Source organism: Ostrinia furnacalis, unplaced genomic scaffold (assembly GCF_004193835.3).
Source record: "Ostrinia furnacalis isolate ACB-3 unplaced genomic scaffold, ASM419383v2 OfSCF6633, whole genome shotgun sequence".
In the NCBI taxonomy this organism is placed as follows: Eukaryota; Metazoa; Arthropoda; class Insecta; order Lepidoptera; family Crambidae; genus Ostrinia; species Ostrinia furnacalis.
Genome location: NW_021136872.1, coordinates 87,041 through 104,076, shown reverse-complemented (window position 1 = coordinate 104,076; position 17,036 = coordinate 87,041). Strand labels below are relative to the sequence as shown.

The 17,036-nt window shown below is 36.9% G+C and overlaps 1 protein-coding gene across 1 annotated transcript in view; it reads left to right on the top strand.

Annotated features, from left to right (window-relative positions):
* Positions 1 to 2,558, top strand: part of LOC114362577 (uncharacterized) — a 107,786-nt gene extending 105,228 nt beyond the window's left edge. Inside the window, exons 3-5 of the mRNA XM_028318030.1 lie at positions 33 to 264; positions 660 to 737; positions 844 to 2,558. Coding sequence (XP_028173831.1) covers positions 33 to 264; positions 660 to 737; positions 844 to 1,156 — 623 coding nt within the window. The 3' untranslated portion in view covers positions 1,157 to 2,558. The remainder of the gene's footprint in view (positions 1 to 32; positions 265 to 659; positions 738 to 843) is intronic.
* Positions 2,559 to 17,036: the final 14,478 nt, after the last annotated feature.

Genomic DNA, 17,036 nt, shown 5'->3' with positions numbered 1-17,036 from the left:
TTAAAATTCTCATTGTCATATCTCTGTTCCAGGAATCGGCGTAGTGCTAGTGACAGCGGCAGGCCTAGCATGGCGTCTGGGCGCCCGCGACGCGCCCTGCGCCTTATTAGGGCTCCGCCGCGCGTCCTGCCGGCGCCTCGTGCCGCGCCTGCCGCCCAGCTACGCCAGGCCGCACCACCCTTATGCGGCCATGCTGTACCCGGAGTTCCATTATCGGCCACCGCCGCCCACGTACCAGGCGTCGATGCAAGAGTATAGACTCAGGTTGGTTCTTTTAACTTAGATAGCTTAGAAAATACATACTTATGGTAAAATACTCCAGCGCCATAGTAGGTAACATTCGTTAATATGAAGTTCGATTTGATAGTCAAATGAGACAGATATGCTAATATAGGTTACAGGAACGCAGGCCGCTTCCAATCAACCAATCTAAATATTGTTGGAGGAGGCAACAGTGGACGTCCTGGATAACAAAATGAAGTAGGATACAACAATAAAAGTAGCATAAATGCTTAGCTAACTTTCACCAAGATGTGCCCAGCGAAACCATATTACACGTAGAAATTTCCACCCTATATGTAAAAAAATGGAACCTTATAGTGGAAGGCTTTATTATCTCTTAGGCTGACGTCAGTCTTAATTTCAATTTTCTGTTTCAGGTTACTTCTCCTCGACAGAAGTGCGCCCGCGGTGTCCCCACCTCCAACGTACAGATCAAATTCTGCCAGTCTAGTCAGGTAATATTTCTTCCTTTTCATTTCATAACAAACATCGAATTCTATAAATCATATCGTATTCAAAATAAGTATTACAAGTAATAAATAACCGGTTATTCTATTACAGAGGATCGACAGGCGCAGCATGGTGTGGGTCAGAATACAGCGGGCCGCCGTCATACCGCGCGCCGCGCAACGACCCGCCCGTCACTGTGACGGACGCCCTACCCACGCTAACTCCCCTCGACCTTAAGTACGCGGAGGACCCCCTGGAATCACTCCCCAAGCCCACAGAACAAGAGAAAGACCCTGACGAGCACCTCGTCACCATCGTTCACACAGACGCCCAACCAGTCATCGTCACCGTCTCAGGGTCCGCAGCCCTCAACGAAACACACACGCAGCCGCCATCAGAAATCGACATACTGGCGCACTTATAACGAACTATGTAGTGAATAAGGCTTGTGAGAGCAACGATTCGAACGATGTGCACAGTTACTGTGTAGATGGTCAAAGCAAAAAGTGATGTAGTACATACTCTAATGATACTAAGGCCCGTATTATAAAGCGACACCCAAGTTTGAAACTATAGTAAAGAACATCCTATGATTCGGTCGGAAAGTATTGAAATCTCAGACTTCAGCATAATATGCTCGGATTTTTGAGTGTCATTTCATAATACAGGTTTTTTTGTAAAGCGTGGTCAGAAGGAGAATGTGCTAAAGTGGAATTTAAATAGCAGTGAAATTAGCAGAACATTAAAACTTTCGACCGATACCCAAAAGCACAACTTACGAAAGTATTACATAGAATAGAATTGTATCGTTTTATAAATTATGATGATAAAATCGAATCAAACACAAATTGTCAGTCTCAAAATAGGTTTCGCAGAAACAGAAAATTACCGTAATGCTTAGACGCGTTTCAGAAATTCATTTTCCCCAGTGAAATTCTGTAACGCGATAATATTACAATATCACTACGTTTAAATGTCCACTATTGTATATTTAAATTCTACTATTGTAATCGTTTTCAAGTACCTTATTTTATTGTGTGTAAGTTTTGTGTATATAAAAAAGCACTGACGTATAATTTCGTTTGATTAGTTGATAATAAAAAACAAACTACGTGCCGTGTATATACGAATGTTACAAACGTTAGCAATAAATAAATATATACGCGAATTATTATTTAAAGCCAAATCTCTCACCATAATGTACAAGTGCGATTTTGTTTCATAGTGCCAATCGTTGTTTAATTATTCTATACATAATGAATGCCCTGGAAAAATATATTTGTTGTGTTCAATTAATTTCTGTATTTTTAACCTCGCGGTTCTACATATTTTACTGTCCGTTTCATAGTTACCTACCTTCGCTTTTGGTAATCTGTACCTTAAGTCCTATTTCTCAAAGTAATTTATTCAGTTAACTATACCTACTTGTAACATACGAAGCCATAAATGGTATTGTTAATACATGTTTTCTCCTTTTTTGTTACACGTTTACGTTTTAGCTTTAGCAAAACATTAAGTTATATTTAAATGGACTTGTAAATATACTGATGTGGCACATTGTAGGAGTTTTGTAGCTTCATTTTTGATATAAAAATACTTTCTGAGTTCTGATTTAGAAGTTAGTTGAAAGTGGTTTTATGTCAATATGCGGTTTCAAGGGATTCGTAAAGAATCACGGTCATCAGTGATTAGCAGTACGGTATTTATAAGTTTTTGTAACATATTACTGTTACTTACTGTTAATATAGGTTATATTTAATGTAATTATCATGATGTACATAACGTTAAATGTAATATAAGATGAATAAAGAACATTAGTGAAACCATTTCTGATATTTATTCTCAATACCTACCTATACCAAAAAAAAGGCTGTACTTATCTACGCAAGAAAATTAAAAATACCTACTTATTTTTAATTACAAAAATATCTGTAGGTATAATGTACCTGTGTACAATAACAGGAATATCTTACATTTAATGTACATACTTATATTACCTAACTTGTTTAATTTGCTGTGCAAGTCAGCGATCTCTACCTAATGAGTAAACATGCTGAGCAGTACGATAACATAAAAACTTAAGTAAACTATTAAATTCGTAATAAACCCATTTAGAGGATACACATCTCAATCCAATTAGCCTCTCTGTTTGTTAGTTGTCTACATGCAAATGAAATAAGCCAGTGGAATTAGCGGAAAAATCTAATTTCGCTGGCTGTACCTAATAACTGAGTTAGCGACCGGTCGTTTTGAAAATGAAAACGTTTACGGTGCACCGTCAGTGATATTTATTTTGAACTGCACAAATGTTGAATTTTTGTATAGATTCACTCTGCGTAATGAAATAATTGAATTCGTAAATTGTTTAGAGTAAACGGTTCATTACTTATATTAAAATCATAAAAATATTTAACATCCACGTATTAAATGATTCCTTAAACTTTTTTAAAAGCGCTACAACCGATTTACCTATCCTAAATTCAGTTGCCAGTCTCTTGGCATGGCAAAAGTCAAGACCGGAAAATTCGTATGTTAGAATACTAACATTAGGTAAGTAGGTACCTAAACTTAATAAAACTAACAAAATAATTTCCAAGCAAAACTTATCCAAACTTACCAATACAAAAATTAATAAGTCCACGGTCAATTTTCAGCGCAACTTCATCCAAAAAGTAAATCGAAACGCGTTGATATTGGCACAATGGTTCTTTGTAATTATATTGTAAAGCAATTTTGTCCCGATGCCAGCAACGCCGTCGTCGCTGCGAAAATGAAAATCGTAGTGGATTAATAAAACGCCGAGCATAATGGCCGAGCGCACAGTAAATGTAATAAAGCAAAAATTATGAATGATTTAAATTCCACAATAAATTTCCAGGCGACACCTCTACGATCGCGTTTGAGATGCCTCGCTTTCATTCCGATGATTTAGATGTCGTGTAAATTTTACGAATTTATTAAACGTGCGTAAAAAAATAATAATTCAGGAATGGCATTTATGAGATTTTAGTGGGTACATTTTAGGTCATAAAGTCTATTTTGTTGTAAACTTGTGACCTTACATTAAATTAAAACTCTTGAGAGCAGTCGTGATTTAAAGTTAGATGTTTTACTACACCTTTACACATAAGCGTCTAACTAAAGGCAAATATGAAGGACCGAATCTTCAAGAAAAACTGGAAGGTACCTGGATAGGACGCCACGCTACAGGAAAAACACGGTAAACAGGGATCTATTTACGCTACGGGAAAACTGTAGCGTCGTAGTCGTAGGTCAGATTTTCTTGCCGCTTAGGATACTTGACACAATATGTAAATGACCGAGGACTTTTTAACATTCAAAGCTAGTAAAAAATCAACTCCTGCGCGCTTCAGCGGGACAGTCCATCCCAAAAAAAATCAATTAACTTATTAATCGGAATAAACTTTCTTTCTCCTTAAATATAGGTACCTAGTAGTAACATTTAGGCTCGGTTGCACCATCCTATTTTAACTTTAACAAACGTCAAATATCTGTCAAACTCCATACAAAAAACACCAGTAATCGTCAAAGTTACGGTCAAAGTTAAGTGGTGCAACTCAGCCTTAATTTCGATAACGTTTCATTCTTGACGACAGAATTACTTAGGCTGGGTTGCACCATCTTACTTTAACTTTGACAAACGTCAAAAATCTGTCAAACTCCATACAAAAAACACCAAAGTTAGGTGTTGCAACTCAGCCTTAATAACAATATTCTTTTACGTTACGTTGTATAAATCAAGAACTACGAGGCACGAAACTTCGCAGTACATTCTGAGCAATACTTTTTGATTTAAAGACCGTACTCCTGCCGTAAATTTGGTTTATAAAATGACTTTCGGTGCTTCATTGCCGCTTCTGAGGGCACACTTGCCAAATGAAATGGACTGAATTTTCTTTTTAAAACTTGTGCGCTTTGGAAAGGTAATAAATAGCCAGTCCAAAATTTCAACGACGCATAATTTATTTTAGAGTTGCAATACAAACCAAAAATAAATAACTAAATTTTTGTAAGTAGTTAAATGGTTTTTCCAAAACTTACAGTCAGTATTTGAAATCCATGAACTAAGTAAAGTTAATAACCAAATACTAACGAAGCGCTAAATGCGCTCGATTGATACATGTTCGAGTTCTTTAACTAAATTGGATAATTATAATGTGTTCCACCTAGGAATCGACATCAAGACTTGTGAGCACCTTTAACTAGCCGTTAAATCTATTATGTGATAGTAATGTTGTCTGTGTGTTTATGTTGGCATAAGTACCTACTAACACATACAAAATGTAAATTATGATTTACATGCGGTATTCACTGGCACATTAGTTATCTATCGCCGACTCATATTGAGGAATGATCATAGCTGAACAAGTATTTACATGTCACGAAAAACCCCCAATATTTTTTTTTTATGGTATTGCCACTCTTGGGACCACTACTTAATTAAATTTAAATGAAACTTCTCCATTATTACTTAACTTTTATATTTTGTATGGGGTACTTTACTTTTTCAGATGTCTAACTGAAAAAGTTTTTCAGCAATTTAATTAATAGTGTTATCAAATTCAAAAAGAACAGTATTCTACGTTTCAAATATCTCAACGTGAACTTTTAAAAGGAACATTTTTCACAAAGTCTTGAAGTCTTAACCAAAACGAACAGTGTAAACGTAACCAAAATTGCTATTGAATGGAATCGTCGAGACGCCGAGGCATGATTTATCGAGTCCGCCTGCGCTAATGGCTGCCGAATAAGCACCAATGCAGCTCCGATGCCAGGGTTGTCATAAAAAACAATTCAAAACATCCATAGGTACTGAGTTTTAACAATATTTTCTTAAGTAAAAATTACGTTACTTGTAATAAATTGGTGGTACTTATCTGGTATGCTTCTTTGTATTTTTCTGAAACAGACACAACCCATCAAAAGTCATAATATTTCTCAGTTGTCAATAAGAGCAGTTGCCTAGCAAACGAAGCTTAGGTCATGGTTTTAAGTCCCATGATAAACTGTAAACTTAGTCAGTAATAAGGCAAATATTTGGCTACCCCTACATACCACAGCATTGTGGTTCACATAGGTATTGGTGTGTACCTACTTTCTTCTAGTAAAAGTATGAAACATTCACTAACGATTCCTTCTCGAAACTTTCGAAGTAGGTTGCCAACCCTGTCGTTTGTTATTTTTAATCCCATAGACAGCTTAAATGGAGGAAAAATGCAGAAACTTGGAGAACAGCGGGACGAACTTAATCTTTAAAACTCCCTATCTCCGAAATGGGTCAAGCTTCAAGATGTTCTGAATCCAATGAAAAGCAATTTTATTCGCTTCATGCGAAAACTTACGAAAAAACATTTCCTCCTTTCCAAATGAAGTGAACTACCATTTGTGAGTTCACAAGATAAAATGAAAAACAAATGCATTTGTGAGTTCACAAAATAATCTGGTAGACCAGATACCAAGTTTTAGGGCTGTTTCTAACATGTTATTCCTGAATCAGTTTTGCATATTCTTTTCTAGTTCGGGACATCTTGAGGTTGGTCAGATTCCATACACAAACAAAGCCTAATCGAGCTAAGCATTCCCTCAAATAAGTACTTAATCCGATGTGATAATTTGTAAATAATAACAAATTTTTAAATGTGCTGTGTACTGTACTGTATAGTCAGTTCGTGACACATAAAATAGCCAATAACATAAGTAGGTAAACTTTTTGATCACTTCAAGTGTCACTAACTACTTATTTGACGCTGACAACGCTGACGACTGTACCATGTCAGATAATTTGAACTTTCAAGACTTTATAGCAATCCCAACTAAACGTCATACAGTGTATATCCCAGTCTAAAGCTAGATGGCTGTAGACCTCACATTACACCCCACTGAGTCCGATCCCGGACTAATTTCTTCCATCCAATATTCGTACGTCGTCAGTCCATTTTGCTGAAGGGCACACGCTGCATTCACCAAGTACGCTCCAGAACTCGTCGCCTCAAAGGCCATTTGATCTATCCACGGCAAATGTAAACAGCCCAGAAACTTCTTTGGTAGTGGTCGAATAACATCGTTTCAGATTTCAGCTTTCAGAGGAATCTCCATCCTCTCTAGCAGATTGGTATGATTGATATTGGTATGACATATTCAACCTAAATGACGATTCACAAAAAGGTTTTTACGAAGTGTTGGCGACTGTACCTACCTATACTGCAATCGTTTAATAAGTAGTAAGTAATGCTATACCAGTGTTCGTCAACTAGTGAACTAAAATATATTATTTTGTAATAAATCATTATTTGTAGAGTTCAAAAGCCTTTATACCTTTATTCTTTTTTTCCAGTTTCAATGATTCAATCATCATCACATTGTTTCAGAACGTACGTATAGACAGTAAATAATATAATCTTAGCTAATATCGTTATTTAAAACTGAGTTATGCAAAATGAGATCCAATCTCGCCATTTTATCGTCATAATAATTCGAAGAGCGAGCGGCGTTCCTAGTATTTCCTAGCGTGCTCTATAAAGGCATAGAACTTTTTCCATTTCCATAAGTGACTTAACCTTCGCTTTATATTCAAACCTTTCAGATTTCGCTGAAATTGCTCCATCCACTTAAATATATTTATGTCTACCCTGGCACTGTTTTCGTCAAAGTCGCTAGTTTCTCACGCCAAATTGCGAATTCCCACGCGATGTATATAAGGGAAATGTTTTTCTTTGTTCCTATCATGTAAGTAATGAATTTTCATTACGTATTTACGTAGTATGATATGTTAATTTACCAAACCTAAATGGCACTCAGTACGTATGAACTACTTACATTCAACCTTTAAATTCAAATCTATGACTAAGTTAGTCCAAAACTAATGCTCAACCATCACAACTGGCTTGAATCTTAGCTACAGTTTGAAATAAGTTTGTAGGGCTTTTTCTTTTTCATAAAGTAAACCTATTAGGTATTGTAGATACCTAGATTGATAGTGAATAAAAAGTAATTCTCATGAATTCATGAATGAAGTATTGAATTTACCTACCCACAAGTAATACATTTTCTAGCTCTAGGGGCTCTATTTGTTGTAAGAAAGTATCCAAAAGCTGTATCAACTTTTCGTGGAAACACTAATAAATAATGTTATTAACTTAGTAGCAGAGTTCTTGATTTCCGTCGAAACTTAATTACTTAACTTCCACGAAAATACATAACCCTGCGAATACTTAGATACTGTTCATTTTATCGAATCAACTTGAGTACACAAATTAATGGGGCATTATTCGTCGATTCAAAACGCCAACAGTAAGAAGGGAAGTCAAACTCAAGTTCAATTAGTTAGTTCGCATAGTTTGTTGGGAACAAACAGGCTTTGTGTACATTCGGGGACGGGGTGACTTCTATAAGACAGTCTAAGTGCCATCAAATGAAGTGAAACGTTACGAAATTACGAGGGAATTAAATTAGTCGGAAGTAGGGATGGGAATGTAACCACTATAGCACTAATAGTATTTATTTACTTTTAAAGTTTCATGCCATTGTCAGATAGATAGACAAGACAAAGTATCCGATTTCAATTCGTTTCGCAACAAAATTCCATCCCAATCCCAATTTACATACAAAATACAGAATCATTACAAACATTACAAGCAATCATAGATACTCCTTGTTTGAAATCGGTCTATCTATAAATAGTCTATGTCTATAATTTAAAACTAACTTCCGTTTTAGTAATTACTTAGATTAAAATAATAAAATTAGACTAAAATTTATTTTTCGTTCCGGACTCAACGCAATCTACATAGATTAAGATAGTTAAATGGTTATTAGCTATTCTCAACGACAGGATTTAAAACTAAGATAAGAAAAGAAAAATAGGAAGTTGTTAGTTATAAATTATTTTCTTGAAAATTATATTAAACTTAGTAGTGACGCATTTTCGCACGTCACTATTCCTACATCTACGTGGAATTGCGGCTGAATCGAATTCGGATGAGGCGGTGTGCTCATTGAATTTCATACATGCACGCCGAGGTGAGCTTAGAACTGTAATTGTTTATTGAAAACACATTAAAATTTCCAAGCGATATGAGTCGCTTCTCAAACTAAATTTTAAATAAACAACTTGAAAAAATCGAACTGCCTAAGTACCTAGCTCAGTTGAAAGAGCAGTCGCCCGGCAAGCGAAAGGTCGTGGATTCGATTCCAGCCTTAGGCAGTTCGATTTTTTCAAGTGGTTAATTTAAAATTTAGCAAACACATTAATTTCTATTTTGCCATAACTTAATTTTTTCGTTGAATTAATTATCTTGAGTGACGGCTTACTCGGTAAGTACCTGTAAGTACCTACCTAATTTTCTTTCTAGGAAACGTTAATCAGGTAAGTCGCCAGGACTTGTTCTAGGAATTACGTAATTAGTGATAGTCAGGAGCAGAGAAAATAACGAAATTGCTTTTCAAAATTACGTCTAATAAAATAAATTCAAACTAGTTTCATGCTCAGTTTTTCTAAAATTATGGACGGTTTGTTCCAAGAGGTAGAGCTAAAAATAAAAACTGAACGAACTAATTAATGTGATAAGCCTACTCATTATGGTCGTTTCCAATTATTGATATTGTATAATTATGTAGGTAGGTATACAGATTACAAAATCAATAAACCCAAAAGTTATTAGATAATTTGTCTCTACCCGTACCTCGACAAAGTAGGTAAAATTATTTTCACTTTGTGTTCTATTGCCTTTGTTATTTTCGGATGAAGCGAAGTGATCCATCTTGAATCGAAACCGAATCTTGTAACTCAGGTAGATATGCAAATTTTGAGAAATATTCTTATTAGAAGTGACAATAATATTTATTACAACCATCAAGAATGTTCCCGAGAGTATCGCATAAGGTAAAAGCAATTTATTTATACTTTAGTTAAGTAATTGCTAAGACGCGACAGTAATAATACCTACTTATAATTATGTAGAAACATTACCTTTCCTGAAGTAATGATTGAACAATTTTCACTTCATATTGCTGAATCTAATTATGCTTGATATTACTGAAACTTCAAAATTAAAGTAATAACGTAAACTCTATATAGTACCTGACAGTCTGTCCTATTTAATTTGAATAAAATGATACCTATTTGTGAGCTTTTTATGGGGCAATAATTCAACATCACCAATTTTAAGTAGGTTCATGATCATAATTTCAGCCCAACATGCATAGGCTTCTCTTAATGATATCAATATTATCCGATTGGAAGCTCATAGATACAGGAGCGTATAAATTTGTTACATGAGCTAAAAGTATGTATAACATTATCTACTTGATACATGATAAGCTAGGTTAAATGTTAGCCATTATAATGATGAACATTAGTCAAAGTCAAAACTAACTCGAGCAAACTTTAAAGTTTATTGTCTATACGACAGTAGACATTGGTCAAAGTCAAAGTTACTTTAATGAAGGGCTGGCATGAACTCAGAAAATCACTGTTTTGGTAAATTGCTTATCTATATGGATATTGGGTGGAAACCCATTGGTCACAGTCAGGTAAGGAATATCGCCAATGGGCATTCTTGCCATCATGAGAATTCTGACAACGTAGAGTCCGTTCACAAACGATACTTGCTTAATTGAAGCAGCAAATCAAACGCACAGCATTGAATAGAACTCTGTGATGGGTTCGTGTGTCACCGTGTGCGTCCACGCGAACTGTGAGACCTCATAGTAATGTTTGTGAATATTGGCGTTAGACAGGTAGAGTTATTTGTGTTGAAAAGACTTTTCTCTATTACAATCATTGCGACTTCGGACTGAGACTGAAATGAGTAGGTAATTTAATAAATCTTGTTTTTTGTTAAAAAATATTTTAATTTCACCTAATTTCGGAATTTTTTTGTGTGCGTAGTTACCTATAACTATTTACTCGTATATAGTGAATTTCCCGCCCTATGCTTCAGCCTACTCAGCCTGCTGGTAAATCCGCCACTGCCTCCACTCATCGAATCCTCTATTTCAGTTTAAAAGTACCTATTTTATAAGATCTCCAAAGTGCTAAGTAAATAATTAATAAACTCATTTACGGGGTAAACATAATTTTAAAACACTCCCATTTTCATTAAAACCGGGTTGAGATAGTAAAATCGCATCCCGGAAAGAGTAAGCGAATATTTCGTGCGAAGGCCCTATCCTGTAGGGTGTCCACATAACAACGGATTTTGTTAATAATTATCTTAATTAACAAAAAAGGTGTATGAATTTTTAGCTGAAAAAAATGATCCTTCAATTTTCTTTTCAGCACGGTAGGTACGTATTTCAAAGTAGGTTTTATCCTGACTTTCTCATTCCAATCATGAATATTCCACAGAGGAGAAAAGAACCTTAAAAAATGAACCGTAAAGAAAGCAAAAATATCCTTTTGTTTGCCGCGGAGGAAATGCTTTGCGCACCGACACCACTGCCGGGAGACAGAGTGGTGTGTGGGACTACCGGCGCCCTCCATCCTGAAAAGGAGGGGTTATACCCACTAAAACCTCCGCGGCGTTCCGTCATCACCTGAGTGGGAGTGTCAAAGCAAAAATATCCTGCTTTATCCCAACGAACGGACACCCTACATCCCGGACGGTGCGTGAAATATAAATCAGGTAGGTCTGATTTAGGTGAAACCTTCCGGAAAGTTTTAATTCTGTTTGGCCCGAGCGAGCCATTTAATTTATCTATTATTTATTGTACGGCGGCAAACTTGGATACTTGTGCTTATTAGCTATTCAATTAAGGGTTTAGCCGTCGAGCTAAGTTTTGTTCAAGTTAAAAGATTGGTCGGTTGTTTTGTCATTTTCTACATTACTTATCTGACTCCGGTTGTGTGGATTTAGATCTGGCATAGAAGATTTAGAACTAAGGGAATATTTTTGTTTTAAATATAGTTCCCTTCAAAAGATCTAATTAATTACGGCAGGTGACATTAATCAAACGAAGACCAATTTACCAAAAGATACCAAATCGTTTATTTTATGGAAACAAACTACCTATTGAATATTAAGGACTTACTTAACTTACATTGAAAACTTTTACCTAACTTATTTTATCCCCTGTTATGCCTGTGATTTTGAAGTTTTAATATTTTGACCAACCTCAAGCCTGAATACATTATATTGAGGGTAGATTTTATACTTGAATGTTTTAATTAAGTACTAGCTTTTGCCCGCGGCTTCACCCGCGTGAAATTTAGTTTGTCACATATCGTCATAAATTATAGCCTATTCGCTGGGTGCGAAGTACTAGGTGGGGATAACATAATCTATCGCAGCGCTCATGGTGGTCAAAAGTAGAAATAATGTAAGCTCTGTCATCAGATGTATCTGTCAATGGCAAAGCGATTCTACATAATACATTTTAATATCATTAATTAGTCGCATGAAAAGGGTCCTACTGGGAACTTAAATAAAAGAATGGACTGTATTTCGATAGGGCTGGTTTAATAGCCGTTTACAATTTGGAAATAACTAGACTACACAACGTGGTAGTACAAAAATGAGTCAAAGTAGTTGTTGTGCACAGATGTTTGCCTTATGATGAGAGCGTGAATTATTGAACTTTGCCCTTGTTTTGTTCTTCATTCTTCTACATCTCGGACTTGTCCAGCCAATACCACCAACTTTCCTTTAAATACGGTTTGTGGTTGGAATTTGATATTGTAACACATGGACCTATAAAAAAAGGCGGACGGAACTCGCGCTACAACAAAACTGTGACGCAAAATTTTGGCGTTTGTCTATTGTGTGAGTGAATTTAGGGATGCCATGTTAGCCAATACATTTTACCCATTTATTTTAAGAAAAACATAGATCGGCAGATGTTACTTGGAAATGTAGACAGAATTATTCCGTGCCATTTTAAATAGACATGCCACGAATATTCGGCTACTATTCGGTATTCGGCCTATTCGGCCACTTTGTTTGGTATTCGGTATTCGGCCGAATAATAGGTACTATTCGGCCGAATACCGAATACCAAATCATGGAAAAAAAAGACACATCATATTAATCAAGATTTGTCTTCATTATCAAATTACAATACTTTAATAAGTAAAATGAATCAGCGGTAAGTTGTGATGGATAAAAACAAGCTTTTCAGCATTTGACGGTAGCAAACGATTACGCTTTTCATCATAAATGATACCAGCTTCAGAAAACAACCTCTCACTAAACACGTTACTCCCGGGAGAATAAAGATAAACTTTAGCAAATTTCGAGAGGTTTAGGTATTGTTTTTCATTAGCTGACCACCACTTGTAAGGATCAGCTTTCCGATCTAGTCGATATGATTTCAAATAAAAATCCATCTCATTTGCACAGTATTCTTCTCCACGTTCTCCTCATCATTACTATTTCGCATATTATCTTTAGCGACTTACTCAAAGCAGTTCCAGAAACTGTCGGTGTATTTCAGATGACTTATCTATTTCGTTCAAGTCAACTCTTACGACGTGGAGAAGAATCGTCATCGGTACTACTAGACTCATCATCATTACAACTTAGTTTCAGAGCTACTACACAGCAAACAATTGGCCAGTTTATTATTTTCACTACAAATCTCATAATATTCCCATAAACAAACTTTTCAGCAAAATCGTAACGTTTTAATAAATTTGTAATTTATATTAATCTGACAATACGTGCCGTGACGTGATTTGACAGATATGTCAAAAACCACGTATTGCCATCTGGCGGATTTTTCAATCGCTAAACCCTCATTGAATGAAACAGTCAAATTATAGCCTCACACCGCCCCGCGCGCGATGGAGACAGGTCGCAACCTGTCATATTATTATTTACGCGCTCGACTAGCATGTACTTTGTGCCGAATATTCGGCCGCCGAATATTCGGCGCTTCGGCCGACAGCATTGCCGAATATTCGGTATTCGGTATTCGGCCAAATCACTATTCGTGGCAACTCTAATTTTAAAAGGATGAAAGGTGAATGCGTTGAGGTAGGCGCGAAATTTTCAATGTTCAAATTTTCTTACATTGTTTGCAAGTCAGTGTGTATGTACATAATGTTGATCAAAAATGATTCACGCAGTTACAAATTACGAATCTTGTGTACATTATACCTAATCATAATCTTATGCATCATCAATATATTATTATTATCTCTGATAGATTTTTACAAGCTTTATATTGACTTCACTTGTTAGTATGTGTGGGACAAATCTTGCAACTGAATTTAAGACCAGTTCTCCTCAACCGATTGATCTGAAATTTGGTATACTTATGTAAGTACGATGACAATGCAATGTTATGGTACCATTGAGCTGGTCTGATGATGGAGTCAGGTGGTGGCCATAGGAACTCCTAAACGAAACGGCGGAAACTTATCGAGTTTGGGTTCGTTGGATTCGAATTCCCGAGCACTTTGGTGCTAAATGATGACCCAGGGCCCAGTGATTGAGATACAACTAAAAAGTGTAAAATAAAATTATAATAAAAAAATAACTTTTTTAAAAACAAGCTATAAGCGAAAGCTTGTAGCGCAAACAGAAAAACGGAATAAATTTCATGCGCGATACAAGCTTTCGCTTAAAGCTTGTTTTTAAAAAAGTTATTTTTTTANACAATTTATTAATTAGTCGAAAATATTTGTTATTTTTTCATTTCGATATTTTTTCACAAATATACGACCTAAATGTCAATGTGACAGAGCCCACAAAGTTGTGGACGCTAGTTGGCGCTGTAATCGTGCACAGAGCCAATATGTTATTCTGGGTCAACAAAATCCGTTTAGTACACTTGCGAGCAAAAGTATGGAATCACTTACATGAAGTTGTTTCCACGCGATTTTGTGAACTAACGAACTTGTTAGTAACAAAAAAGTGGCATAATTTTAAAGATTAAACTTTTAACTTTAAATTGATACCAAATTCATTTAAATCACATCATTATTTAAAAAGATATCCCGGCTGATGTAAAGAAGTAAGGAAAAAGACATGTATCAACTGTTTGATACGTCGCGAGTTGCGGTTCATTTACCCCGTATAAAAGCACGTGTTTTCGGATTTTGCTTTCACACGTTGATCCTTACACATCTCCGCTTCTTTTGACACTTTTCCTGAGATTTTACACCTTCAGAAGCAGCACAAATCGTTGCACTATTGCAAGAAGGGCTCAGCCAGCGGGCTGTCGCACGTCAGCTCCACATAAGCCAGTCCTGGGTTTCTAAAGTTTTAAGACGCTTTCGGGAGACTGATGGCTTTATCCCGAGACCAAGTTCTGAACAGCGCCGGTGCACATCGCAGAGGGATGACCGTTTTTTCATGTCAAACTCTCTATGAAATCGTTATTTGACTGATATCGACGTCCAGCAAGAGCTCAGAAATGTTCTTAGGATAGCTGTTAGCGAGTGGACAGTTCGTCTAAGATATGAGCAATAGAATTTGACTCCAAAAAGGTCTGCCACAGGCTCGAAACTGACGGCAGGTCACCGACTAGCACGCTTTCAATTAGCTCGCACTTATTTTGATGGGAAGGCGAGTAATGGAGGCGAGTTTTGTTTTCCGATGAATGCAGACTGTGTTTGCAGTGCAGCAGTCGAAGAGGTCGGGTCTATAGGTGGCCTGGGGAGAGATTTGTGCAGTGCTGGTTCGCTGAAACAGTGGCTTATAGGGGTGGCTTGCTCGACTTCCCATCGAGATGTGTACGAGCAAATTGAAAGCGTGCTTATCAGTGACCGGCCGTCAGTTTCGAGCCCGTGGCAGGCCTTTTTGGAGTTAAATTATATTGCTTATATCTTAGACAAACTGTCCACTTGCTAACAGCTATCCTACGAACATTTCTGAGCTCTTGCTGGACGTCGATACCAGTCAAAAGATGATTTTATAGAGAGGTTGTCATGAAAAAACGGTCATCCCTCTGCGATGTGCACCGCCGCTGTTCAGAACTTGGTCTCGGGATAAAGCCACCAGTCTCCCGAAAGCGTCTTAAAACTTTCGAAACCCAGGACTGGCTTATGTGGAGCTGACGTGCGACAGCCCGCTGGCTGAGCTCTTCTTGCAATAATGCAACGATTTGTGCTGCTTCTGAAGGTGTAGAATCCCAGGAAAAGTGTCAAAAGAAGCGGAGATGTGTAAGTATCAACGTGTGAAAGCAAAATCGGAAAATACGTGCTTTTGTAGGGGGTAAATAGGCCGCAACTCGCGACGTATCAAAAAGTTGATACATGTCTTTTTCCTTACTTCTTCACATCAGCCGGGATATCTTTTTAAATACTGATGTGATTTAAATGAATTTGGTATCAATTTAAAGTTAAAAGTTTAATCTTTATAATGGTGTCACTGTTTTTGTTACTAACAAATTTGTTAGTACACAAGATCGCGTGGAAACAACATCATGTAAGTGATTCCATACTTTTGCTCGCGAGTGTAGTTTTTGCGTGAAAGAGTAACAAACATCCAGACATCATGACATCCAGACATCCAAACATTCGCATTTATAATATTAAGTAGGATATTAGTAGGACTATCTACATCATTATGTCTGCAATATTATTGAACCAAGGTAGGTTCATACTTGAATATTTTTCACAATGCATGACTCAGGTGCAAGTTACAAACTTCCCTAAATAAAATTCCGCCCAAATGCACCGCCCAACCGCCCGCCCGCGCACCTACACCTGAAATTAGCATAGTTTAACGTACCGCGCTGCAGAGGGCGCCCTAATGAGACTTTACGGCCTCTACGGATGCTCCCGGCATCGGATATTTGAGCACGTAGTTACCTAAATTCAGGTACGGGAATGTGGGAATTTATTACATATTAAAATAAATCGTTTGTTATCAGCATTGCGGGGAATTTGCAGGGAGTCCTCATTAAAGTGTTTTAAGCTTTTACTACACGCTGGCGTGGAGTGGAGGTCGTTTACCGGAAAACGCAGCGTGTGACGTCCACCTACAAGGTGGAACCGACGACATCGTAAAGGTAGCAGGAAGGCGCTGGACGCAGGCCGCTACCAACCGGGCAACATGGAAAGCATTGGGGGAGGCCTATGTTTAGCAGTGTACGTCCTATGGCTGAGATGATGATGATGATGATGACACGCTGGCACGTCATTTTTATGACATTCAGATAAAAGCTATAAAATTTTGAACAAAATCTGTAACATTTAGGCAACATACACACACACGTTTTGTTAATCCTTCTCATATACGAAACCTTGTTTACCACCCACGCTACCTAATTAGTAAACAGGCTGATGTTCAGTTAGCTAATATTTGCTACCTAATCCATATTGTTATTATGTTGTT